Raw genomic sequence first — 27,218 nt, 5'->3', positions numbered from 1 at the left:
GCGCCAGAAATGCGCTAAAACGCATCAGCTCCAGGATGAGAGAGAAGGTGATAGACAGCTGTGTGTGGAAATATTTGCTGTCTGGACTGTCAAACTTGAAAGTTCTTACGAGTTCTCTATTCCATATGAAATCTAGTCTACAGCAGTGGAAAAAAATAAACCACTGCAAAATGATCATTTTCTCTGATTAGGTCATTTATGAGTAAAAAGAGCATTTTGGTTTCATTCTATGTACAAGTGAAACAGTTAAATGCAAAGCAACTCCCAAATGTCAAACATTTTACTCCTTATTTAGATTATTTATTTGCAGAAAGTGTTCAAAATGCTAAAAATAATTTCTTACGATATAATGGGGGCCAATCATCAGTGTAGTTAATGTGGCGTATTCGGCAGCCTGTTTGGATGAGTGAAGCTAGAATATTTGCAATTTAACAAACATTAAGAATCTTTTCCAGTCCAGGGGAAGAAAATGTAGTTTTTTAACTGCATACTGTTATGGACCAGTTGGTTCTCCTAGGTGTTAGAGGCAAGCTTAGTTTCCCCTTCCGACCGCCTCCCGACGTGTCCTTTGCCCACATTGCCCCACAGTTAACCATTCGAAGGGCCTATCCTGTCCCCGCAGCACGCAACCTCGCCAGTCAGAAGTCATTACACCCACTATTAACTCCTGCTCAGCTTCATTAGGCATGCAAATTGAGGAGGGACAAAGACCTGAAAAACTTTACTCAGTCTGACGCACTCCCCTTCCACCCCCCCCCCCCCCCCCTCACGCTCCCTTTGAAACAAAACTCCAATCTGTGCTCAATTATGCCTGAATTTGTATTGAGCGGGCTGATGTCGAAACTCTGGTAAACCACAGAATGATTCGGACCTGGCAACATGACCTTAAAAACTAAAAAGCATCTGGGTTGGTAATGACCACATTGGCAAACTAATGTCCGGTGACAACAACATGCACGCATATGCTCACAATGCGAAATTTTACTGGGCATCCACTGGCTCATTAGTTGAGCTATCACAACATTTGTCACACGGTTTGCTCCAACACAAGCTTGGAAACCTTTTTTCAAATGGTAAATCAGAAGTAACTTTGTCACATATTCATAAAGAGCACTGGGGTAAGCGAAACCGTTGTAATGAAATTTCATTGGGTCTTAATGTCGACTCACGCCGATGTGAAAATGAACACGGACATTGAGGACTGTCATCATTTTTAAATGGAATATTTTTTTTTTGTCTATTAACACCGCGACCTCCATCTCTCTTTAGTAACCCTCTGCTTTTCCCTGCTGTCCAAAGCCACTAACATCACAAGTGCGGCCAACATGGGTCAGAGCCAATCCTTTGCTCTGACGGAGCGCAAATGTATCACCGGCACATGCACACGTTCCTACCAAAGGATAACGTGGCGTGTCACACGGTGTCATTGTGCATCACGCAACAAGTTCAAACAGGTGGAAAATGTATTCACAGAAGAAGAATACAGAAAGCCAGTTTGGAACAAGGTACATTCTCAGTTCACAATCTGGACACATCTAGATACAATTTTTCCATTATGCAAACACATACGCCTTGTGAATCTTATGTCAGGGAAAGAAATACAAAACGAAGGCTGTCAGTGTCTTGGTGTATCTAATCTTGTCATGTTAATGTATTTCCAGCTGTTGCTCTACAGTCCACAGCGTATGAATTTTTAATGCGTTAAGATTGTCATAGAATCCACTCCATTTGATCGCAGAGCAGCAAAGCCGTGGAGCCATTCAGTAGTAAACAGTGCCTTCCGCTGCTTTATACAAGAACTGCACTGCCATCACTGTCTCCAAATAAAAAAAAGACATATTTTACACCATACGAGCAAAAATTCCCCAAAAAATAGATACACAGGTTTTTGATGTCCCCTTTAACTAGGTAGCGGAAAAGTATTTGATAGTTACATTGTCGACATACTGTAGATGACACGTACATAACCTCTCAAGGCAGGCAATCACTGGTCTAAGTAAATAGTCCAGTATCATCAAAGCGTATTATGATCTCAGTGTTAAAAACACCATGAAAAAAGATTCCAATGGGTTCCTAAGAAGATTAAGCACGTCTCAGCAAAAAAACGTTGCCAGGGCTAAACGCTACTGTGACGCGAATGACCTGGAGGCCAAGGGCCAGTCAGAGGACAGGTGGCAAGCTAATCATGTGGAAAATGAGAGCTTGGAAGGCAAGTGTTGGGGTGGGCAAGGGGGCTCATGATTTTGCTCACAGGTCCTGCCTCAGCTGGGAACAAGAGCAGCATCGTGTTCCGCCATGTTGTGCCAGGACGACCCCCCCCACCAAGAAATCCCAAGATTCTATTCTGTATTTTGTCACACCCCCTCGGGAAGACCGGCCAAGCTGAGTCTCCAACGGCCCCTTCACAACCTCGTTTAGCAGTTTCTCAAGACTCTAATTCATGAAGTCATTATGATGATATAAAGAGGATAAATGATATTCTGACCTACCTGTCTGGTCAATGTAATCTAGTATTCCCCATTTGTCAATTATGTAAAGCGCTTGGAATTATACTGTACAAAGCCAACGCAGAAGCCTATAGAGGCGGCAGAGTGATCAGCGGCACTGAGGTTTAAACATCACATTGCAGCTAATTGCTTCTAAACGTACAGATTTATCACTGTCACGTAAAGAGCAGATATGATGTAGTGATGTAAAGTAACCAGTGTGGCTACAGTAGTCACAATGACTTGCTAATACTGGCAAATGCTAGCAAAACTTAAAATATTCTGTTGAATTGCCCAAATTAAAACTTTAGCAAAGTTTGTCGCCTTGAAATTCAGAGTGATTCAAAGTTCCAAAAAATGTTTTATATCATGTAAATTTCTGGCCGCCTTGTCACAGTCTACAAGACACAGATGACATTTGCCATGTAAGTGCAATACATCACGCAGGTTACAACATTGTGATTATTAGATTCCTCAAAAACAAATGTGATTCAGTTCAGAAGTAGCATCTGCACTTGGTATTAGATGCATCATTCACTCGGCGTAGTGACTGGGATGGCATGTTGATTTATAGTAGGAAGCTCCCACAGATCCAATTGAATCCACAGCTCTTTTCAGATTGAGCTTTTTTTTCCCCCACTGGCCCACCGATAACTTGTACTGTATGTACCTAGCAACTCTTTTGTAACGTTTACCATCTTCATCCAAAATCACATCTTGTACAAATTGGGGCTATAAATGCTTGAGCTGAGATTAACTCCTCATAAACCCCAGCAGAATGGAAAATAGATTGTGTCGTTAGTTTATGTTGGTAGCTACCATCACTTCAAATATATTGAATCTAAAGAGTCTGTGTAATCAGAATCCTGTTGTGAGTCATTGAACGAGGGAAGTCTATTCCACAACTGAGGAGTGAGCACGTGCTGTTTCAAGACAAAACGGTGAATTTGATGAGCGGATAGTATCAGCTGAAAAATGATAATAGCTTAGTCGGTGAGAGAAAGATAGCTCCACTGACACCATTCCACTTTTTCAAGGAGCTACTGAAACGGGCAGTGTGATAAAAGACATTAATGCAGCAGCAATGGCTCATCAAAGTCAGGGACGAGTGGCTGACACTTGCTGCGGCGATATATTGTTTGCTAGGCTCACATTTTGCCACCCTCGCCAAAAGTGCTACGTCAAGCAAACGCTGAGTACGGCGATACATGAAAGCGGCCAGTCTTGACTGTCACGCAACTATTGTTGGACAACTCCAGACGAAGTAACTTTTCCATTGTACTGAGTAGTTTGCTTTGAAGCGAGTCATACGTTCCGCAGTCTTTAATCCGAAATACGTATTGTTTGATTGGTTGCTGCAGAGCCCCCGACTGATCTTACATGAAACATTACAACATCAAAAATGGAACAGAAGATCTTGAATCAATGAAAGTTATCCTGTGATTTCTCTTACTATTTCAGATGTAAACTTCACAAAATGAATCACAAAAGTAGATGCAGGCTTTGATGGGATGGTAACAGAGTCACTGTTTGGAAATGCCCAAGCAAAGTCTGTCTCCTGGGTTAGCCCTTCTTGAGAAAATTTTAAAAAGGCCTGCCGGGCAAGAAAAACAACTCAATACCGCAGGAGTACTGCTGTATGTTTGTTTGAATAGAACTCCAAAAGGACTTATTGATCAACATTTCAGCATGGAAAGAAAAAGGGCCCTGAATAGCCTGAAATTGTTCCTCAATTTCAGCAAACTAAAAGTCCGCTCACACGAGCGTTTTATCATTTCGAGAGTGGAAGCTGTGAAATTGAATGTGATCTATTCGTAAGTGGTTCTTCATTTGCACTGAAGGCCATGTTGACAACATTTTCATTACAAGTTTAAATGGAGAAACATTAACTTCAAAAAATAGCCTTTGTTTGTGTCATAATCATGGCGCTAGGTCGACTGGTATCATTTGCATGATCAATATGAGTCATTTTGGTCAAACGGATGTGCTAGGTGGCATCACTGGCTCCATCTCATCTGCTGGGTCGGTGACAAGAATTGTAATTTAAAGTGCCCCTGACGAGAGAAAGCGGAACAAAATTAAATCCGTATAACACCAGGGTTCTTTTTTTAGTGCCGGGCCCAAATTAGAAATTTAGTCTCTCATCCTGGGATACTGACTCATTAATATTTATTGGTACTTTTACTTTGTGGGAACACACTAAAAGCGAAGCCGTGACCCAATTTTAGGATGTGACAGTTCAAGAATACATATGCACATTCTCAGATCAGAGAGAAACACTATGTACCAATTTAAATGTAAAAATAATGAAGTAGCCGACTAATATCTCTCTGGGGGATGTGACAAGAGGCGCAGATGAGCGCTTATGAGCATCAGAAGTGATGCTCGGGGACAGCAATGTGTTATCAAGATAACAGAAGGGCAATCAGCACGGCTGTCCAGCCCGTCCATATGTTCCTAAGGTGATGTTCCATGATTACTATTCATCGCAGGTGGGCAAAAATGAAAGCTAGTGAGACATTCTGAAGGATTTTGGGTAGAGGTAGATTTCAGGCCATTTTCAATGACTATAGTGTAAGCCGTTCGTCATCTGTCAAGAAACGATCAGCAGGCAAGACAAGGAGAGTGAAAATCAGAGGCAGAAAAAGAAAAGCCATTTTGTCTCTGTCGCCCGATTAATTTGAAGGGAACTAGGAAATGCCAGCAGGATTAAACGTGTTACTCCCACATCCAAACCCGCCTTTTGCTTTCTCTCTCCAAGTTCAAATTAAAGGATGGGGTGGAGAGGGGTGGCGATGATGGTGGAAGAAGAGAAGAAAGGTGTTAATTGCTTGCCAATCAATAATTCTATAATTACTTTGTGACAAATGGCTGGCTTGTGGTGCTAGGGTAGGTTCAGAGGAGGGCGAAAAGGGGTGAGGATGTTAAAAGGGAATGGCCATGATCAGGAACAGAAATATTTGCTTTTGTGCCTGCAGGGCCCGGTTACCCCGGGGATTTGTGACAGGGAATTTACGTCAGGTTTAAACATGAAGCGGGGGCTACTTTGCTGAATGGGCTGAGGGGGTGGGGGGCAAGCGCACATAGGAAGAGTCACGTGGACATAATGTCACTCGTAATGCACACTTCGCCAGTATTTGTTCTCACTTTGAGTGACTTATAGGATTCCTTCTGGTAGACCGTGTGCAGAGCGAAGGCGTTTTTGAGCTTGGTTGGCAGATCATCCTTTTTTGCACCATTAAATTGTCAGACCATTTCAAAGGAAAATAAGGCAGTAAAAAAAAAAAAGGGCACCTGAAGCCGGTGTGCGATTTTGGCCGGACGAACTCGGGGCGAGTGCCGCCTGTCACAGTTGACTATCTTCCAATCACAGTTTCATTATGCCAGTCGAGCATGAAGTGATGGTGTCTCCTTTGGCCGTAGGGGGAGCTTTAGGGCTGACAGCAGGTGGGCTGTCTAGAGATCTGTCCGGGTCAGGGCACTGTGACACTCGGCGCCCCCTAGCTGCTATGGCAGGGCGGGGAAGGGTCAGAGAGGCCAACGTGAGATTGATGGACCGCCTTCACTCTTGTCAAATCACCTGTCAGCAAAGCCCTGGCACTGAATCTATTTTGTTCTAAGCCACCATTAACCTTGGACCACTTGGATTCATTTCCTTCCTCTACGGACGGGGCCCTTGCTACTTTGGTCGACTACAGCTGCCAAGCTAGTTACTCGACTCAACTTTTGTCGTGTTTGTTGAACTTCCATCAACACGGCTGACATTTAGGCACACAATGGAAAAACGATTGTTTTATCTTTGTTGAGCCGTCCAGAGGAAAACGACAGAATGAACGAATTAATCTAGAGCTTGGCAAACATTATGCAAATTAAGCTGTTTTCGAGCCTATTTTAGTGTTGGACAGCTCACTTTTGAACTTGAGCCTATTTGAAGTTGGGTTAGATGTCATTAGTTGTTCTTATTGTTCTGTAAGTGTAGAAACAACTCTCAATATTAATAATTGCACTCTCTAAAGACCAATTGCTGCTCATTAAGTGCAGTAGTAGATTAAATGAATTTTCTTTAACGTTAAATTGTGCTATTTAAAGCACAAATTGTTGTTTTTTAATTCAATCAACGATCAAGAAATGTTGCTATTGTTGTCTAACAAAATCGCTCTGATTCTTCAAAATCATTTAATGACTTACGTTGAAACGTTCAGAAATGACCTTTGACAAGAGCTACGGGAAGTCGTATGAGAGCTCTTCCTTGTATTTGGCTCTGAAAATGATCGATCACCTCGAGAGTTACAAGCGACTTGAGGTTGTTCTCTTAACTGCCCCACAAATTCCACTTTGGCTGAGCAGCTAACATCCATTTTCTTGCGCTTTCTTGCATCAATCAATATATGTAGTGAGTCCTTCCTTTTTATAGAAAGCATGTTAAAAAAATAAAAAAAATAAAAAAGAAAGTCAAATAGTGCTCCAGTAGCTACCGCTTTGGGACCCATAAAAGTCCATTCTTGATCCTGTAATGAATGTGACCCGCCTCAAGGCTGCGAGAACCAAACGACAACAACAACACAGTCTCACTTTAGAATTTAAGCTTAACTATGGTTTTGTTATTTAGCACAAATTATGTGAGATTTCATACCATGGTGTATGTTTGAAACATGAAAGGTGGTTATGAGCAGATGTTTGATCATTTCACAAGCCTATAAAAGGGCGATTGGTCTGCCACTGGCTGCTGTAATACTGATTGATGTTGGGCAGGTGGGGGCCACTGCGCTGCCCTCAGACAGACTCTGTTTATTTATACAGTCTGCCGTCTGCCCACCTTACCACCGCGGGGCGACATTTACTGAATTTACAGTCGGCCGGCGAGGTGGAAAAAAATATGCTAATAATGCGGCACACCTCTGAGGAGAAGCAAAAGCCTTATTTCAATCCAAACGTTCCACGGTCATATCGGGATTTATCGGGCTGAATCTTCTTGGCAATATTGCTCTCGATGGTCGCCATCTATTACTTGCTACTCTGTCTCCTGGGGTGTGCGCAAATTGGATGCAACAATAAGATGGCGTAATGATTGTCTTTGCATATTTGGGCCTGATTTTCAATCATGTATGTCTGATATTATTGTACTGGATACTGTGCCGCTTAAATTGCACTCCCCCGTAAGAATGGAATGAACATGCAAAACGTACTGTAAAAAGAGCAAAACATTTCTGGTACATGTTGATAAACTTGATGGAAAATTTTCATAGGAAGTGAATAGTTGGAATGAACTGAATATTGGAGGTACTGCAACATATACAGTGGTCTTCATATTTAGTGTCTCATTATCTCTCATAATCGTTTTTTAGTCATAGTCCCATATCACCAATCCATCAAAGGCCCGAATGAAAACGTTTCTTTTAGTTTGCTTATTTGGGGGTGCACCTGAGGAGAAACCACACAAGCAAAGTCCACATTGTAAATCCAAATGCCAGTGTTGAGATTCGAACACAAAACCTTCCGACTGCGTGACTGTACCACCCTGTCTGCTTGATCCAGCTGTTCATTTTGAACACAAGTGGAATACAATTTAAAATTTTCCAGTGCCAAAAGAAAAGAATAAACCAAGCCGCCAGTGAGAGGTTGCTGAATAGCGAAGGCCATGAAGTTCTGTTCCAATTTCTGAAGCGGTCAATTGTTGGATGGGGCTGCCACGCAGAGCATGCAGTCTGTTCCACTGAGCACACAGTAGCTTAGGGATCAGCCTGTGTCCCTGACAGGAATGTGTCACTGAGTGTTGGCCTGTCCACTGAACAGAGCGGCGAGCCTCAAATCACTGGCATTGGCCCGCCTACGGGCTATTCTTTATGGCCGTGTCGCTGAGTGGCTGGCTGGCTCTCTGCTGCGCGGCCCCCCGGATGGATGTTGGGACAGCGGAGGCCACGGGGCTGAAAATCCTATCAAGGACCAGTTCCAGGCCCTTGCACTGAAAAGATGAAGCGCACCGGCATGCCAGGGGACACAGGCCAAACCTTTCTGCACCTCCATCACCAAGCCCAAGCCCAATCCCCTTTTCTCTCTCGACTCCCTCCTCTTTCTTTGCTTCTATGGGAAAAGACAGCAAGCTCAACCAGCCGGAATATGGAGTGTGGCCTTTGGGGTCTTGTGGTCCTCGCTTGTTAAATAAAGGAGTCGACTGGCTGATTGATTGACCCTCGCCGGTGCCTGCACCTCACATGTTCCCCCTGTGCTAGATGCATTTTTATTCGGCCTTTGTTGACCGGACCTGCGTTAGCTTCTCTTAAATGCGATGGACACACAGGTGGGATCACAGGTGGGGAAAAAAGTGGGGGGGAGGGCCCTGCCAGTTTTGTTTGCTCATGCATTACTTGTGTGTGGTGCAATGTGTGTGTGTTTGTGTGTCTTCTCATAACATCTGGACCATCCAGACATGTCAGAGTGAGAAGTCATCAATGAAGCTACACTGCGCCCTCCTGGATATTTGCAGCATAACATAGCACCGACAAAACGGTTTCTCCGTTTGAGAAAGTTTGGATACGACTTCATACTTCTTTTTTATATCTACACACAAATACATGGATGAGGGGACTGAAGATTGAAATTGTGTTTTTTTTCTTTCCATACCAAATTGTCCTACAATAGCTCAGGCATAAATTATCTCTGCAGCCTCAGATACAAACAATATGATTGCAGAAAGCAAACTGACAAATAGTATTGATCCCTGCTAGACTAGGACAGCTAATCGATGGGTTGTGAATCTTCCCCACAGTGGGCTTCACGACAAGATCAATTTGAAGAAAGACGAGGCATCGCCAACTCGAGTAAAATAGTTTTGAAGCATATCGCCACGTTGTGAAGCGGAATACATTTTGAAAACAAATAAAAAGACTGAAGGTGGCAGAAAGAAATGCAATGCGTGTCTGAGCATTTGAAAACAAAAGTGCCGCTTCTGTAATTTTTTAATCTCACTATCTAGCTGTACATTTTTCGTGTCTGGCCTCACACAGTGAAGCATCAGATGATTTATTGATCTGAACAGCCTCCTGTGAACCTGTGAAATTGTTTCATCGTATCGCCATTATCATCCCATGATGAGTCGGGCATCAGAAACTTCGAAAAGTCCCTCAAGGGCAACTCTTTCAATAGTATATTGAAAGGCACATTATTTTTCATACATTGCCAACCTATAAACGCTCCAGTTTTTTTTATTGGTTCATTTGTTGCATCGCCTTTTGACCGACTTGAAATGTGGTTCTTTTATCTTATCTTACTATTAAAAATTTGGTATAAATAAAGTCTACAAGATAGACTGCAGTTAAAAAGTTTTATTGCATTCAAAAAAAAGAAAAAACAATGGCATGGTCTCACTATCAGTGACCCAAATTACTCACACACGCCGACACAGTCAAAAAGCAATAGGCAACATTCACTTCATGATAGTTCTTGTCATAAGGCAAGCATGTTCGTGACAGAAATAGCAACTGAGTGAAAACTGCTAAATATAGGCAGCGCTGTTAGCATGCAACTATGTCAGAGGTACACGCAGATCCCACAGAGGTTAATGTTTACGCAAAGTCCACAGTCCGCATGAGTCGAAGGCAGATGGCGTTAACAAATAATAATAATAACAATAATGCAATATGCATTTGTGGAGGTAGCCTGGTCCAACTGCGTTTAGAAACATTTCAATGGAAGCAAAATAGATCACAACAAAACATCATTGCATGCAGTACTCAACATAATAAATATTTATAAATTCTGTAACAAGTTTTAAAAGGATGACGTTTTTTACTTTGCATGTCTTAAGAAAATTGGGAAAAGTTTCTGTGGCATTTAAGGCTGTCCTGTCTGTTTTGCATCACTTGGTCAAATATCACAATGAAATGTGAGCAATACAACTCCTGAAAAAACAGTACAAATTAGTATAAGCCACTTCAAGATATTACAGCTTTCATGAATTAATACACAAATAATAAGCTTATTTTCTCATGATAGAAAGGTAAGTGTTACTATTGTTTCTTAACAAATTAAGCATAGTCTTAGTAAGGGGAGAAATATTTTTGTAAGATAATTAAACACCATAAAATAAACCATATTTAAAGATCCACAGTACATTCACTCAGAGAACTGAAATCCTCCTCTATTAGCTCATCGTGATTTTGATTTTCTTTAAAAACTCAGTCGCCTTAAACTGAGCCTCTGCGAGAAGTAACCTGAGAAAGTGTATCACATTGCTTTTTAGCCAACAACTGTTGCTGACAATGCAAACTCCTATGTGGGGGTTAAATCATTTTGAGCGGCCGTTGCATATCTGCTCGTCGACTAAGAAAATGAGTTACAGTAATCTAATTTTATGCAAAGACATACTTGCTCCATTCCTCGTCTTCTAATTCCTCACATGATTTGATTCACAGTAAATTCCTTTTGAAGGCATTTATTGACTATCCATAACATTTTCATGATGTATGGCTCTTGGGTAAGATTTTTAGGCTCGCTGAGTGTTTGAATTTGAATTGAGACCTGTTTGAGCAGTCTTGATGATCAAATATGTATCAGGATTTTCTAAGCGAGCTCTTGAACTTGGCATACCCTCTCTCGTTCTACCCCCAAAGAAAGTAAGCAATTTCATCCAGATCTACAGGATAATCTGTGAGGTGCAGAGGTTCTTTAATATCAAACCTCTCCCCTTTATAGCTTTTCCAGCGACCAGCTGGGAGGTAAATATCTCGTTCTTGCTTTCTCGGCTCTAAAACAGGCGCTACCATGAGATCGTCTCCAATAAGAAACTGGGAGTCTATTTTATAGGCGGTCTCATCACCTGTGGCAATCCACCACAAGGGTCGTATAATTGGGTCTCCGGTGTCCAGAACCTCACCAGCCAGTTCTAAGACCCGCGGGGCTACGATACTCTGATGGAGAGCCGTGTATTTGCGAGCAATTTCAACAACCTCGTTGTCATACGCCCAAGGTGGGATGGAAAACTGCATAGAGGGCATGAAAGCTGACAGCTCCAGCCAGCGGATATAAAGTTCCCGATCGGGTAATGCTCGGTTTCCTTCGGTACGGTTGAGGTAGGCGTTTCCTCCGATCATGTCAGGTAGGATGAATTGATAACCCAGAATGCTGATGGTGAGCACTGTGGGGATGAGAGATTTGAGGCCCAATTCGTAGCCCCAAACAGAGTCCCGATCGATCGGCCGGAAGAAGCACGATATGTTCTGAGATTGGTAGCCACTACGTAGTTCGGCTCGGTCGTTATAGGGAATGGCCATTTCTGTGTAGCGTCGTGTGAAAAAACTTGGATCCCGAATGGGTGTTCTGGTGCTAAATTTCCACGGCAAGTAGTTGGTCTCACCGGCGTCAAACTTGAAAGAAGACACTCCGTATCTGGAGCGAAGGGAACGCAGCTGCGAGGCAAACCAATTGCGAGCTTCTGGGTTGGTGAAGTCCACGATTCCACCGATCCCGTTCCACCAGCGGACCAAAGCTGGCAACTGGCCTGTGGGCTCCCGCACAAATAGACCCCTTTCCACACAAGTGTGGAAGTTGTCGGAGTTGTAGTTCACAAATGGGTGAATCCAGAGGGACACGAGAAATCCATCTGATTTGAGTTTTTGAAACATCGACGAGGTATTGGGGAACTTCACAGGGTCAAACTCAAACTCTCCGTAGCGGCGTGTGTAGCGATCGTCTAGCTCCAGGTGGCTGCAGTTAAAGTTATATTTCCGGATGTTGGCCGCGTACGTTAGAAGTTTTTCTTGATTAATATCTGTCTTATGAAGCGCCCATGTGGACCACACAGGGTGTTGAAACATGGCTTGGGCAGGAACTTTGTTTGGTTTGTTGAAGTATCGACGAACCATGTACTTGTGGATGGATGTGACATCCAAGCCGACGCAAACTCTGTAGCTAAGTTCGGCACATGGCGCCTCCCCCGGATTTGGCTTGAAGGGACTATCGTTGTACCTCGCTTGGAAATACATGGTCTTCTCCGTGTCGTTCCAGCCCAAGTGGAACGGTACGGAATTATTAATTTTGATAGCTGTAGCATTAGATGAAAGCCAATAGCTCTCCAAGATCCCTCCAAACTCGTTGCGATTGGAGTAGATGTCACTAGTAACAAAAGGTTTGGGGGACTGTTGGCCGGAGATGGAAATAGGCCAGTGCTGAATAGCGGACACCGCGCCACCATACCAGTGGGCAAACTTGTATGTCATTGCGTGTGCCACCGAAATGTCGGGAACCAGCTCCTCCCAACGCACACGGTAGCACTGTACCGTGTCCTTGGGTCGCACTGTCTCAATGAAGAAGTTGAGGCTTCTATCGGTTGTGCGTCCACAGCTAAGAAGCTCGCCTTCTTTGGTGCAAGAGTCTAAATCCAATGTCCCTGACCTGCCAACATGTAAACACATTTGAGGTTTATACAGGGCAGCCTGTTCTGGAGTTCATCAATGACACGTTTACCTCTCGACAAAGATACAATCCCAACCAGTCATGGACTGGCAATGAAACTGATTGATCAATTGTTGATCAAGATTATCTTGGCACAGTTGAAATAAAAAGCACACTTGTGTAAAATAAAAATAAAAACTTTTTTTTCATTAACCGTTTCTGAAGTTTTGATATTCATGCATCAACAGAAATTTTACTTTAACCAAAACAGTGGCATGTATTCAAAGTCAATCAGAATCTACTCACCTAAAATCCATTCTGAAAACAATTGCTCCTGCCTGGTTACGGATAATGTAACCATCTTTATTCAGATCCAGCAACTGAGTCTTGAGCAGCTCAGCTTTTCGGAGTGATGCGATGTAATACGACCATGCAGTCACTGCTGCGATCATTAGAACCAAGCCAAGAACTCCTGCTCCGACTAAGGGTCTAGTGTCCTTGCTGTGTTTTTGCTTGGGGATAACATCTGTTATGGTGCCACCCGCTCCCCCGGGTACAACCTGGTACATGACTCGTGCTGTTTGATGGACAAATCTTTGGCTTGACACTCAATAGATCATGGAATTGTTCTCAAGGGAATCCTTTTTGTTGCTCTCCGATCTGTCATAAGAGAGAGATTTGATGTCAGGGCTACATTATCGTGACAGAGGGTTTATTTCTGATAACAATGTACTACTTTTAAACACATCATCACCTTGTTTTTGGAATGCTGTGAGTTATGCCTCTTTGACTTCCGTCCATTATTTTGACATGCATCTACTGCCACAAAATCTACCCGATTAGCATCATTTTACTTTCAACATGTTGCGAAAATTCACAGATTGTGTGCTATTGTTTTTGTCATACGAAAAATTCAGTTTTCTATCCAGTCCCCATTTGTTTCCATTGGGACATTCAACATGACAGATTCACATTCCCATTGGAAATTAAAAACATTCATTTTATGAAATTGACCTTGGGATTAATGCATGCATATTTCTTTATTCTCCAGAAATTAAAATGTTCAGTTATCAAACATGGTTCATTAAAGATTAATGGTGCACATTTATTTTTGCAATCTGTTTCTTCATAGAGTGCACATTTATCAGCACAAAGCCTGTTACAACTAATCAAGTGATTCCAAAGCACATAGAAGATATAAACCTAAAAGGAAGGATGGAGATTTGAACAAATCTACTCCCAATTACACAAAAGAGGAAAAGTTAGATTTTCCCTGCTGAATTTTAATCATACAAGTTGAACTGAAGTCATTTGTATGTGAGGAAGTAGAGGCAGTAAAGGGTTTTTTTTTTGGCCTTAAGAGCCGTTTCAGCCCAAGGAGGCAGTGGAAAGCACGCCAAACCTTCTGCTTCATCAAGCAAAACAAAGCCAAGCTGGAAGTAAACTGACTGCTTTTGGCCAATTTAAAAGACGGAAGAAAAAGAAAAACACTGAAGAAAAGAAACACAGAGACAAATCTGCACTTTGCATGCATATTTTCTAACACTGATACAGAGAGTATTAACTGTGGATTAGAATGCACATCTGATAAAAGGTAATCCAGTGCTCTCTAATTCCCTTTACTAGTAATTACCAATTGAATTGACTGATTCTGTGTTCAACCACCTTTCGTATGGATTTTCCCCAAGCAATACAAGTGATAAGATAAAGCCATCATTAATTAACTAGCGCTGAAAACTGGCTGCGATACCAAGGCAGGAAAATAGACAAACTGGAAGAAAAAGAAAAGATACAGGAGACAAAAGGTGTGCCTTTGGCTATTTATTGTAGGTCTCAGTGCCTAACTACAATTAGTGCTTGCATCACATTTTCAACTTTCATCTGATAAAAGTGTTTATATGTACTGAACCTGCACAACCTGCATGTGAACATGCACAAAAAGCAAAAAAAAAAAAAAAATCAATTATTTAAATAATCATTAGTGAGCAGCTCTAAAAATTGTAAAATGTGCATCTAATCCACGTGATCGCTCTCCGAATGGATGATCGGTATCTGAATTGACAGTATAAAATTCTGATTGAAACAGCCCTATTTCAATTGTGTTTGTTGCGTTTCAATTATTTGTTTATCAGGGTTAGGGTTAGGGTTAGGGTTAGGGTTAGGGTAAGGGTAAGGGTTAGGGCTAGGGTTAGGGTTAGGGCTAGGGTTAGGGTTAGGTTTAGGGTTAGGCTTAGGCTTAGGTTTAGGTTTAGGCTTAGGGCTAACCCTAACCCTTTTGCCAGTTTCAAGTTATTTCTGAAACTATTGAGAAAACTATTCTTTCTGTAAAAGAACCATCCAAACAATTTTGTCCAATGTGTTATTTTCTCACTGATATGCATACAGCAGCATTTTTTGTCTACGTATCTTGCTGGCCTGCATGTGTACAATGTGCATGATGGAACGTTTTGAAAACATTTGAGTTGTTGCACAATTGCTGAGTTGTGATTTCAGTGATTATCTTCATCATTGTCCACCCAGCAAAAAAAAAAAAAGAAAATCATTGATTTGTGCATAATGTAATGTTTTTTTGTTTTTATTTTGCATGGACAAAACTCGAATTATTTATGTTGCTGCTAGAATGTTTTTGTTTTTTTCAAAGCCATTGCGTCATTGTTAATCGCTCGGTTAGTCATTGACATTGACAAGGGACTTTTGTCCTGTTCTTTGTAAGTAGCGTGATGTGAGAGAGCTCATCATCTACGTTCCCATCGATTTTGACAGTGACAATAAACACAAACATGCTGATGCAGTCACAACACAAGCTTCAGACAAAAAAAACTGGACTTGCACAATAACGTTTACGTCATCATGATCATTCAAACTTATTTTTAAAATGAAAAACAGCGCACCGATATTGACCAACAATTTGTAGAAAACACATGCGACTTCTCACACAAACATTGTTTGAGTGAAAGAAATTGAAGGCAACGTGCCAAACCTAACGGAGAAGAACTCATTAATTCTCGTGCAAGAAATCCCCGATAATCGCAGCATATTCACATGCTTTAAATAGTCACAACTGGAAGTTTTTCTTACCGAACCATGCAGGGACAAACCGGGATCGACTTGTGCCACACACACACACACACACACACACACACGCACACAACTCCAAGTCAGCAGAGAGGAAAAAAAAAAGTTTCAAGACATGTTGCGAATCCGCCTCGTCTGCACGCGTTGAATCATGGGAGATGTAGTCTGCCATATTTCTTCCATAAATAATAACAATAAATTCTTTAAGGTAATTATTTATTTAATTACAGCTCACTTGTCACATTTAACTAGTGTTCAATATTGTGCCATTTATTATAGTAAGAAGAATCCAATGTGAAGCTGCAGATTGTTTTATTTGCCATTGCAATTTGCATTTATACATATCCATGCCCAAACTCTTAGAATTTTTCCTCAAATTGTGATCATTTTTATAAGCTTCATTGATTCAAACAGCAATAATAAAGCAGTTAAAACGATAGACAAAAAATATTTCCCATAAATAATGATCAAACATTTCAATAAAGTCCAAACTAATTCTTAAATATGATGGATCTTTTTTTAGTGGTGCTTGGGTTTTACTGCTGCCTTTAGTTTTGTGTAGACATAGTCAAAGTTCTGCAAGAGAAAAGAAAAATATAACAATACAAACATATTTTTCATTAACCATACACCTGCATAAAACAATGAGCTGCGTAAAAGAAAAGAAACATTTAACTATTGTAAATATTTGTAAAATCAGAACCCTTAGTGCAATCCGTGTATCAAATCTTATTAGATTGTGCGTGATACCTAATGAGTGGTTAGTAGCTGAAACAATGTGCTTCCAAATACATCACAACATGAAACTGTGACCATACCTGTATTGCATAGTAAACAATGCCCAAATATGCCGTGATGCAGCCACCCAAGAACAGATCAAAAGCAGCAGGTTTCACCCTGTAACGCACATGTAACCGTTTTGTTTTTAGCTTGCCTTATTGCATTAAAGACAAATAAATAAAAGACATATTCACCTGTGCATCACGATAGGCTGGCTCATTTGATCAAAAAATGTTATATCAGGGTCCCTGCATGGGGGAAAAAAATGAAATTGTGAGTCAAATTCAATCCTGAGTGCAGGTGAGCACCCCAAATATCTTTTTTTTTAAGTCGAATATTACCTCTTGTCCTGTCTGAAAGTGTGCCTGTGGACTTGTTGTAAGTATTGTTTGAATTCATGCTCCAGCGAGTTGATGAGCAGGATGTGAGCAGGCTCTTTATCCATCAGCTGCGTGGCACGGGGGACTGAAGTCAGGAAGGACATCAGGCTGGATATTCGACTGTCGTGGAAGTCCTGCAAGAACAAAAGTCAAATATTCTTTTGAATACTGTTCAACAATGTTCCAGACACCCAAAGCAAAGATGCAACGTTGCCTTACAAACACTAGAGGGCACAAATTCATGCGGATTTTTATGAACGCGAGAGGGCAGCAATCCATTCATATTTTTATGAACACTAGAGGGCAGCAATTTATATTGTCAATGAAATGCTTACCAACCGGCCTTTGAAGAGCTGAACATCTTGTGGGGAATTCTTAAATAAGACCAGAATAATACATTAATATTGTATATGTTATGGACTATAATATTAAAGTGGATCTCAATAACATTGAATAATACAAGTATCCACACTTTTGTCTAACGTATTTTTCCTCACCTTGTCAGATAAATGGTACAAGTACCGTGCCAGCGCTTCTGCTATGATGAGACCATTGCGCTTCATTTTCTGAAGGTCCACTTGTGAACTGTTAGAACACATTTTCAAAATTAAGAATACAAGACACTCAATTAGGTGAGTTAGAGAGGCACGACCTAAACAGGCCACCACCGATTGCAGGGCACATAATAACCCAATCACTTACAAACTAATGAACAAAATAGAATGTTCAATTAATTTATGGAGAAAACAAAAGGCTTACTCAAATGGTCTCGTAAAAAAAATTGAAACTGAAGTGAATTTTATCACAATGAATCTGAAATACAGCCCAATAAATTATTAACATGTAGCCTAAAGTGCTGAATTTTAATTATTAAATGAAATGATTTTTTTATTATTATTCTCCAGCTGCTATGCCTTTCCCGAAGGACGCAAAATTGACTCCTGTCACCCAGTTCTTGATGATGCACTATCTCACCACACACATTATAACCGCTCCAAATGATCATAAAAAGAAATGAGAACCTACACAGTGTCAAGTAAGGAGCCCCGTAGTTCAGATTTGGGATCTTCCAGGTGAGACAGAGTGAATCCTGGTATCCTGCGCAGGCTATAGCGCTCATGCTCCCAGGCCACCGTTGACTCGACAAGGTTGATCTTTTTATGGACCAGTTTTGTTTTCACCCACGAGAATCTGGACGAAACCACCTGAGTGAAAAGAACACTATTAATACATTTAAAAACAACAGTACAATTGATGGTAAACATATATTATGATTTTATTCACCTGCTCCAAATGTTGAATGAATGCATACATGGGAGAGTCCGATTTAGGTGGACGAGACACGTGCATGTACAGTTCATCCCCGTTGGCCAGTGTATCCAAACACAGCACAAATGCCACATTGTCATGAAGGAGGCTAGATTCTGGTAGAAACATGGATTTTAATTCAAACTCATGATATGATGTGTTTTGTCAAAGCAATAAGGGGTCAAAGTTCACCAGAACTCACCAGCATGGTCCAGGTTCTCTTCGATCCACTTCTTGGTGCCTAGGAAATTGTGTTTTCCTCCTCCGGTAAGAGAGAATAATAAATGATATCTAAATGACAAAACAGGGAATTAGATTTAAATGTTGGATTCAACCTTCTGAAGGACAACTTTAGAACTCCTTACCGTGGTCTTGTGCTCGAGCTACTATAAAGTATTTGGAAGAGGCGTGCCAATTCCAGCAAGATGATGACACCACTTCCATTTGAGTCAGCTCCATATGACAACCACTGTGCAATACAAACATAAAATGGCTCTGCATTGCCGATGTTCACTCTGCTCAGTTTCAGCGCTGGATTGTTTTGTAAATATTTTGTGGGAACATCTGAAAGAATCTCTTCCCCTCACGACCTAATTATTTCATTCACTGCTTTTACCAAGCAAATGTTTAAACATGTAACCCAGAAAACTCTTCTCCTTTTTTGTTTCTGAAGAGCTGAATAAGAAAACCCTTGAACCCTTATTTACTGAAAAATGACTTGTTGGATTTTTCCAGAGTTCACTGGATGACAGTTTACAGGTACATTTTAAGAATTTTTGTGAGTGGTCTAACGAGGTAAATATTTACTGGAAATAACTCACCGGTGCCAGTCCATATGAATCATAGTGTGCGGTGATCACAATAGTAGGTATGTCATCACCAGCTCCAGGAAGCACTCCCTCAAAGACACAAGTAGAGTTTTATATTTGATATTTATATAAAATAAACAGGATAAAAAGTAAAAAAAATAATAATAATCTGCACCTACTTCCAGTGTAACCAGTGTTGTGTCTGTAATGGCCTTGATGGGGACGTTGTTGGTCACTAAGATCTGAAAGGCTGTTGCCGTTACCATACTTCGAAAGACTGTCACAGATTGAAACGGGTTAAAACTGGGTTTATTCTCCGTGCGTTATGTTTTGTCCGTCACCTCGAACGAATATGGATGAAGTCCGTGCAGATGCGGCCTTCTTCACCTCTTTGTACATGTAGAGCAGCTGCTCATCTTCGGGGGCCACATACACCGGCATGAGAGTCTCCTTCATCAGGGCGAGTCTCTCGCTCATCATGAAGGACTGGATGACAGTTTACAGGTACATTTTAAGAATTTTTGTGAGTAGTCTAACGAGGTAAAACATCTACCTGGATTATTTCAGGTGAAATATTTGACATATTTGTGGGTAGAAGGATCAGGATGGCGGCAGCATTTTGTCTCTGAGCCTCCGTGTATGTTTTGGAGGTGAAGTCCACTACCCTCATGATGACACAGCGCCGCGTCAGCACCGGCTCCTCGGTGGCCCGGGCCTCTGCCACCACGATGGCACCTCGGCAACCTAAACATGCAGGAAAACTAATTGAAATATCTTTCCAGCATTAATAGTGGCACGGGTGACCTTTACCGTGAATTTGTTTTGCCAGGTTGTATTGTTGCATCCTATAAGCGGTGAACTCATAGGAGGATGCAGCAAAAAGAGCGGAGCCATGTAGATAGTTGACACAGAGCAGGAGCACTATGACAGCAAAATGCAAGTCCAGCAGGAGCATGATCCCACCCGGTGCTCTTTGTGGTCTACAAAAGATTGCAGGCCAGGCTACGCATGCTGAAACGCCATTTGGAGAAACATACTAAAAATATATTTTCATAACCTGTCAGGACATGACAAAATGCTGGATACATTTTCAAAAAAATGATCATATATCTTTGGATCATAGCTACACAGGTCTCCTTCAAAGATACAAAATAAAACTATCAAGAAGTTGCTCACCTTTCTCGTGATATTGCTCAGTGCTGTCCTGCTCATTACAAACTATCTCCTCCAGACTCCAGGAGTCGAGGTAAGCCACAATTCGCCATCTGCTCCAAAGGGATCAGCTCCAGGATAATCACACCGCCCCCCACACACACACACCACCAATATGGACACGTGTTGCAGTATTCTGCTACTCATCCATCTAGCCCATTTCACCATGAGATGGCCAATCACAATCAAATTGTTGATGGATGCAAAAAAGTTCAATATCAGTTCCAGAATGTGCTTATTCACCAATGTGAATTTATATTTTTATCCTTCACAGAGATCAGAATGATAATACTTTATTGTAGTTGGTATGTTGTAGTCCTCTGCAGCAGACTCAGTGATTTATTTATTTTTTATCATTTTTGAGGAACAGATGTATAAAGTGCAATGGACAAAAAACTGTTTGGTGGCATTTTCATATATTTTTATCATAACAATAACAACCAACAAAATAATCTGTGTTTCAGATAGCTGTTATTTATTTTTTGGGGAGGACATTTTGCACTTAACACAGAACTCGAACACTGTTTAATCTAAACGGAACCATTTTACAGTCATCATATTAAGCGTCGGACAAATAAAACAAAACTTGAATGAAAATATTACATATAGCTAAAAAATAATAATTTCAAATGTACAACTGCAAATAAATAAATGTTATAAATGCATCGTTATGGACAAAACATGATATCAAATGAGTCATAAATAGTGTTACTGTACTTATAAGAGGACTGGCACACATCTTTTACACAGTCTAATTGTTTGCTATAGACAAAACTGCAACAAACCAGACTAAATCAATGCCAGCGATTCCAATATTGGCACCTCACGAGTGTGATTTTAATCCAACGGCGATGACACATTCTATAACGGCCTTACGGTATTATATCATGAATACTGGATTTGCTTTTGCCTGTACACGCATTGCACTCAGTGCAATTTGTCCCTTTCAGAAGACCGCAATAAATGTCGAAACAGGTTTCCTAAAATATTGTTTGGCATGAACTGATGACCTTCACCTCTACGAGTTGTCGTACAAGTTAAATGGTCAGCGTTGGTGCGCAGGAAGTGGAATAAACTTGACATTGTTTTGGGGGAAACTTGGAAGCCTTGGTCGTTTGGGTCATTATTATCACAAGAGTTTCACACAATAGTGCTAGCACAATCCAGGAGATTGTAAAGTGGGAATATAAAGCGACCGTGTGGAAAAAAAGCCACTGGCAGTGACATCACAAAACTGTGCCAGGTGTTATGGAGATTTGGCAAGAATATAGTGTACCAGTTGGATGTGTACAAAATAACAACAAAATCACACTTGAAATATAATCAAAGAACATATTCCTCCAAAAGGAAAGCAAAAATTAAAAAGAAAGAAAGAAAACGGTGGCCACCGAGGTCGTGTCGTTAAATTACACGTCAGGATTCACAGCAGGTACAACAAATTGCATAACGAACAATTTCCGAAACCGGTAAGGTTCTCACGAGAAATTAGCAGGATTTGGTACAAAAAGTAAACCACAGCAACCGGTAAAAACCTCTTGAGATAAAATGTTATAAGCACGAGTAGCTTAGAAATGATAACATTCGTTTTACAAAGTACGTATTTCCTATTTTCAGCGAGTCATTTTTCGGAGTTTTTGTGTCGCATGCACACAGAGTTCACACGTGCATGCAAGTTTCAAACATTTTGTACCATTTCCTGATAAATTCTCATGGCAAGATTCTCCCTTCATTTTTGCTGCTCTGTGGCCAGTTCTCAAAAAAGGAAAAAATAAATATGGTGGTGAATGATGTCCGATAGTAGGGAATGAGGAGTCAATACGAGTGACCATTTGACAGTTTCAACAGGCAAACATGCAAAACATATGTTTTTACTTTTTTTTTTTTTTTCAATTGCAACGATGAAACAGATTCTACGCTGTAAAACTAAGATTTGAACTACCTTCAGTGTTTTACAGAGAGAAGTTGAACGGTTGAGGCCTATTTCTCTGGGTATATTCTCACACATTCAGTAGACATCTTAAAGTTGGACACACATGAAGACAAATTACAAGAAATCGTTCAGATGATCCCTTATCTCCAAAAGAGGTTTAGTCTTTCATCCAACGGTTTCTAGTCAACGGTCCTGAATGGTCCATGTGAGTGCAGGAAAAAAAAAATCACTGTAGATATGATCAAGTTTTCCTTCAAGCTGATGTTTGTGCCATCATTGCAGTCCCAGTTGAGCACACAAGGCAGAAGGTGCACACATCCAACCATAGGAGGAACGTGCACAAGATCCATCGGTGTTACCTACATCCGTCGCTGACTGACATTTACAGACCCTTCCTTTTTTTTTTCTTTTTTTTCCTAAAGGTGGGCAAAGTGTTTAACCCACTTGTTGTGGCCTCTGTATTTTTTTTCTACTGGGAGGGGGGCGGTGCTACTGGATCTGACACGCCGTGGAGGGAGCGGCTTGACAGCACATGCAGGTGGGGTTGACCGCTTTGGGCGGGATTAGATCCAGGTCCTCGTCATCTGGGATCTCATCCAGTCGGTAGCCGTCCTTCAGGAGCTGGATGTTGAGGTCCTGGTTGATTTGCTGCAGTAGACACAAGTGGGACTTGAACCATGTTTTGTCAAAGAGAATGAAAGCGATTTGGTGCAGTGACACAGAAACGTGCATGGGAGCTTTGAAAGTCATGAAGTGTGGTCAGAAGAAGGACGGAGAAGTAGAAAGGAACAGTGGTAGACAAATACGCTGTATCCCACCACCCCCCAGCTAGTCAAGGTGGGTGGAACTGGTAAAGGGCTGAAGAAATGATGGGATCTCATGACCGGGTGGCGATGTCACCAAATGATGCGGCTAACACGGTGACACTACATGAACTCAAGTATAATGTGCGTATAGATACCTGGTCCCTCAGACATCTCACCTCGGCTGAGGAGTATCCCGATGATGAATACCTGGACATGTCGAAGTCGTCGTCACTGAAAACCAAAGATTGATTTTAAAATGTTTGCTTGCTCTCCATTAAAGAAGACGTTCCATGTGGATCTGAAGGCATAATGAAGGCTTAATGTTATGTCTTTTATTTTTTTTTTTAGATGACAATAAAATGGATTGAGTTTGTTTTTCAGAAGGTTATAGAGAAAACAGGACCAGTCTTGTGAATTTTCTGACACACACTCAATAGAATATTCCCTCAAGTTGGAGCAGAGCGAGAAAACAAAGGGACAAAGCAGTCCAGACCTGTGTGGATGCAGGCCCTCCCTCTGAGCTGCTTTTCCATCTCCAAATCCTCACCCCACTATCCTCTAATCCGGAACCCTGAGAGAGGCTTTGCCCCGTTTTTTGTGGATCCTCTCTCAAGTGGCTTTACCGACATGTTGAAAGCAACAAAATCTTAATTCCCTCTTAAATCAGGTGTTTTGTCACTGCTGAGTTTTATATTATAAAGTGTGATACGAGAAGATGACGTAAATAATCGGTGCATACCTGTCAGTGTCCAGTGCTACGAGGGGCTTCTCATCTGGGCTCTGGTCTAAAGAGGAGTAGCCTTTATTTGGCACAACCAACCTGCATGCAAGCAAACAGCACGTTTAAGAGTGTTCTTCTGTGGCCATTATATTTATTGTATTCAGACAGCTAAGGGAAAATAGAATTAATGAATACTATGACTGCTTCACTTCCTGTAAATCCTCAGACATGATGAATAAGAAACATTTGCATGCCACAAATCACAATTGTGTACTTGCAAACAGCTGCTTTTTGGTGTACGTTTATTTTTCCTCTATCTGGGCATTCAATTCAGTTCCACAAAGGAAGTGAAGAATTCTAACATTATCCGTCTGCCTCAGAGCATTTGGCGTCAAGCCATTTCGATAGCCTTTCATATATTTCCACTAATCCACCAGGGAGTGGGATTAGACAGAACCTGTTGTCGATAGTGTGATAGCTTTATGCGCTGCTCAACATTTACTCAGACGGAACACAAAAAGCTGGATGCAAACCTATTACGTGCTTGTGCGCTGTAGTTGTTATTTATTCTGGAGTGAATGGAAAGGAAGTTGTTACCTTGTCCGAGCATTCTTCTTAGGTTGTTGATTGACAGGACTGGCCACAGTGCCGTTTTTTACGGAACCCTTTCTGGCGAGGTCTCTCTGTTTCTCTAGGCAACCACACGATGCGAGGTCATCAGTAAGCATGACAATTAATGGTAGCGTAATCGCTTGTAAAGATGGCTGAATGGATATCCAACACAATGGTTAACAAAAAGACTTTTAGACCACCTTGGAAACTCAATAGATTGCTTTTGAAAATTCTTTTTGGAAAACCAATTCAGACGAGTCCTAGTAATGATTCCAAGTGTATAGTTATTGATACCTATTTGGACTTGCAGCGGTGAGGGTTTGTAATTCATAGCCACTGTCTCTCCTTTGGCATCAGGGTCAGCTTCTGATTGGGAGGAGGCTGCCGGATCCTAGGAAAATGATGGCGGAGTGAAGTATTCTGCTTTATTGTACCAGCATGCACATTTGAGAACATTCTGATGCAGCCTTCCACCAACACAAACATTGCCCGGATGGCATAAAGCAAAATCCGCTTTCCTCAGATGCCATTGGTGTCCAACACCGCAGCACTAATTGCCGGAGGACAACTTTGGCCGCGTGGTATACGGCATCAATAGGCCCGAGTGTTCTGCTGCCTGCACACTCCTGGCTCTAGTAGTTTCTCCGTGAGCGCTGATGGCATGGAGGAGAGGAGGCCGTGGGAGAACAGAGGGGGCTCCTGTTGCAGCTGAGGCGTCAACAGATTGGGAGAGGGGAGAGGGGTCACGCTTGGTGTGGCCTGCTCCACAGAGTTGCACATTATGCTCATTCTAAAGCCTTCCACTGTTGCAACAGGAGGGGTTCCAAAGATCATTTGCATACCGCAAACAACACTTGGAAGACTCACGACATTCAGGAGTAATCATAGCTTTGCTTTTCTTTTTAATTGAAAAATAAACCAACGTCTGCTGGCCTTGCCTTTCACACATTACACCCTCTTTGAAACGGAAATGACATAATCTCTCAATGTATCTGTTTCATTACCGGGATCTTGCTTTATTGGTCTTCCACAAGGCTGCTGACACGGCATCAAGTCCACAGAGATAGGAGGATTACACATCATGGCTTTCCAGCAGCCTATGGGAGTGAGGCCTGACTAATCTGACCATGAATAGTAAATGTGTTACATTATACTGTCACAGTTTGCGTCCCATGTTTATGGATTTCATCGATGCAACATCTATAAGTTATTAAGGTTGCCGACCACACCTCCAGAGTAAAACCCAAATTCCAAAACAGGCCAAAAAAAATCCATGGACAAGAATTTACTAAAACACATAAGCATTGCCATAAAATTGAAGATATACTCACTGTGTGTGTTTGTGCCCGTATGAGTGTGTAGCAGATGAGAAGTTGACTCGTTCAGAATGATAATGACGTGTTTAGCATTACAAAGACCGTGCCATATGTACCACTAACAATCAGATAGGGTAGGGATGTAAAATGAGTGACTACCTTATAAAATAACAAAAAAATGCTTCATTTGAAGACTAACAAGCTGCATGCAGTGCTTTACATCCCACACAGTTAGTGAGCCACAAAAGTTCAAGTATACCGCAGAAATAAATTCAGTGTCACTTCATTTGGTTGCAATTATTGCTTACTTCAAATAAAAATATTATACCTGTGTTCAGCTATTAGTGCAGACAGAGAAATTCCACTAGATGGAAGAACATACACATCTGACCATCCATCATTTTTGGAAATATTTTTGTCTTAGTAAAGATTAGGAAGATCTGCCCAACAGAACAGCGCTCAGATTCTTGTGACTTCCTTCCTTGTTACTAAATGAGATTTGTCATGTGACATATTTAAAAATGGAAACGTGGGCAGCACGGTAGCCAGCAGTCTGGAACAGAGCGCCTCTTCATCATGTGGGCTTGCACCCAAATAACACGTCACCAAATGATGAAACGTAATAGCGATGGGCGCAGGCTGCGTTAAACGTCAACATTGATGGACCAGTGTTGTTTTCAAAAACATGATTTATGCCACGCTTAAGGATGAGCTAGGAACATACGTTGTTTACTCGTTCGTTGTCATCCAAGGAGGGGCGAGACTTGGCAGCGATGCTCTTATTCGTTTATCAATCTGACGTTATCGTTTCTCTCATCCCAAATACAACCGGAGATAAGCTGCAGCAGCGCTCACGGTCGGATCGAAAGCTAGCATGAATATAATGCAAAATCCACAACTCGAGAACGTTTCCGATCGTATTCAATGGACCGATTAGCATAAAGATGAGCTTTTGCTCGCTTACCAAAGGCTGCGTCTCTCCGTTGACTGGAGGCACTTGGAACCTGTCGATTTCTTCCATCATTTTGGCCCAAACGTTTTTTGTCACGGATCAGTATGAAAGATAAACAACGGTGTGTATCTAAGTGTCCCGATTTGAGATGCTCAGCATTATAGCGGCTCGTTTTCCTCCATCCCGACAGAGGTGACTCGACAGCAAAACAGCAGCACCGCCTAACTTCCGGGTTGTTTAAATATTCATGAGGATCCCACCCTATCAGGGACAAGTGCGCATTGAATCCAAATGTCTCGGCGATATTATCTTTATTATTGTTTTTCTTTCTTTCTTTCTTTATTTTAAATGTCTTGTACAATTTGTATCTGAAGAAAATTACAAATCCATATCTAATTGATACATCTATCAACGACAGAGGAAGAACATTTGTAAATATAAG

At 41.4% G+C, this 27,218-nt stretch overlaps 3 protein-coding genes across 5 annotated transcripts; all 3 read right to left on the bottom strand.

The window, feature by feature from the left end:
- Positions 1-9,793: 9,793 nt before the first annotated feature.
- On the bottom strand, positions 9,794-16,086 carry myorg (myogenesis regulating glycosidase). The gene is made up of 3 exons (XM_085925063.1): positions 15,954-16,086; positions 13,182-13,535; positions 9,794-12,875 (listed from the first exon to the last, which is right to left on the bottom strand). The coding sequence occupies exons 2-3, from the start codon at positions 13,442-13,444 to the stop codon at positions 11,084-11,086; spliced, it is 2,055 nt and encodes a 684-aa protein (XP_085781189.1). The 5' UTR covers positions 13,445-13,535; positions 15,954-16,086; the 3' UTR covers positions 9,794-11,083.
- A 383-nt stretch (positions 16,087-16,469) lies between these two features.
- LOC147048989 (BOS complex subunit ncln) lies at positions 16,470-20,197 on the bottom strand. 2 transcript variants are annotated; one of them, XM_085924419.1, is made up of 15 exons: positions 20,038-20,197; positions 19,781-19,971; positions 19,569-19,713; positions 19,407-19,504; positions 19,240-19,317; positions 18,784-18,887; positions 18,621-18,709; positions 18,395-18,534; positions 18,137-18,315; positions 17,599-17,695; positions 17,446-17,487; positions 17,072-17,244; positions 16,925-16,978; positions 16,769-16,847; positions 16,470-16,526 (listed from the first exon to the last, which is right to left on the bottom strand). In XM_085924419.1, the coding sequence occupies exons 1-15, from the start codon at positions 20,180-20,182 to the stop codon at positions 16,470-16,472; spliced, it is 1,671 nt and encodes a 556-aa protein (XP_085780545.1). In that variant the 5' UTR covers positions 20,183-20,197. The 2 variants fall into 2 exon arrangements, with proteins under 2 accessions (XP_085780545.1, XP_085780544.1); XM_085924418.1 differs by having other exon boundaries at positions 17,446-17,484; positions 17,608-17,695; positions 20,038-20,182.
- Positions 20,198-22,304: 2,107 nt separating this feature from the next.
- Positions 22,305-27,032, bottom strand: fam219aa (family with sequence similarity 219 member Aa). 2 transcript variants are annotated; one of them, XM_085925046.1, is made up of 6 exons: positions 26,789-27,032; positions 24,803-24,899; positions 24,494-24,587; positions 23,915-23,995; positions 23,331-23,406; positions 22,305-23,017 (listed from the first exon to the last, which is right to left on the bottom strand). In XM_085925046.1, exons 1-6 carry the CDS (start codon positions 26,846-26,848, stop codon positions 22,859-22,861), a joined length of 567 nt encoding a protein of 188 aa, XP_085781172.1. In that variant the 5' UTR covers positions 26,849-27,032; the 3' UTR covers positions 22,305-22,858. The 2 variants fall into 2 exon arrangements, with proteins under 2 accessions (XP_085781172.1, XP_085781173.1); XM_085925047.1 differs by having other exon boundaries at positions 23,352-23,406.
- Between the last annotated feature and the right edge of the window lie 186 nt (positions 27,033-27,218).

The sequence above is a fragment of the Syngnathus leptorhynchus genome, chromosome 11, assembly GCF_054491065.1.
Source record: "Syngnathus leptorhynchus isolate UIUO chromosome 11, UIUO_Slep, whole genome shotgun sequence".
Lineage (NCBI taxonomy): Eukaryota > Metazoa > Chordata > Actinopteri > Syngnathiformes > Syngnathidae > Syngnathus > Syngnathus leptorhynchus.
Note: the sequence above shows the minus strand (reverse complement) of the source record. Positions and strands in the feature narration are given on the sequence as shown.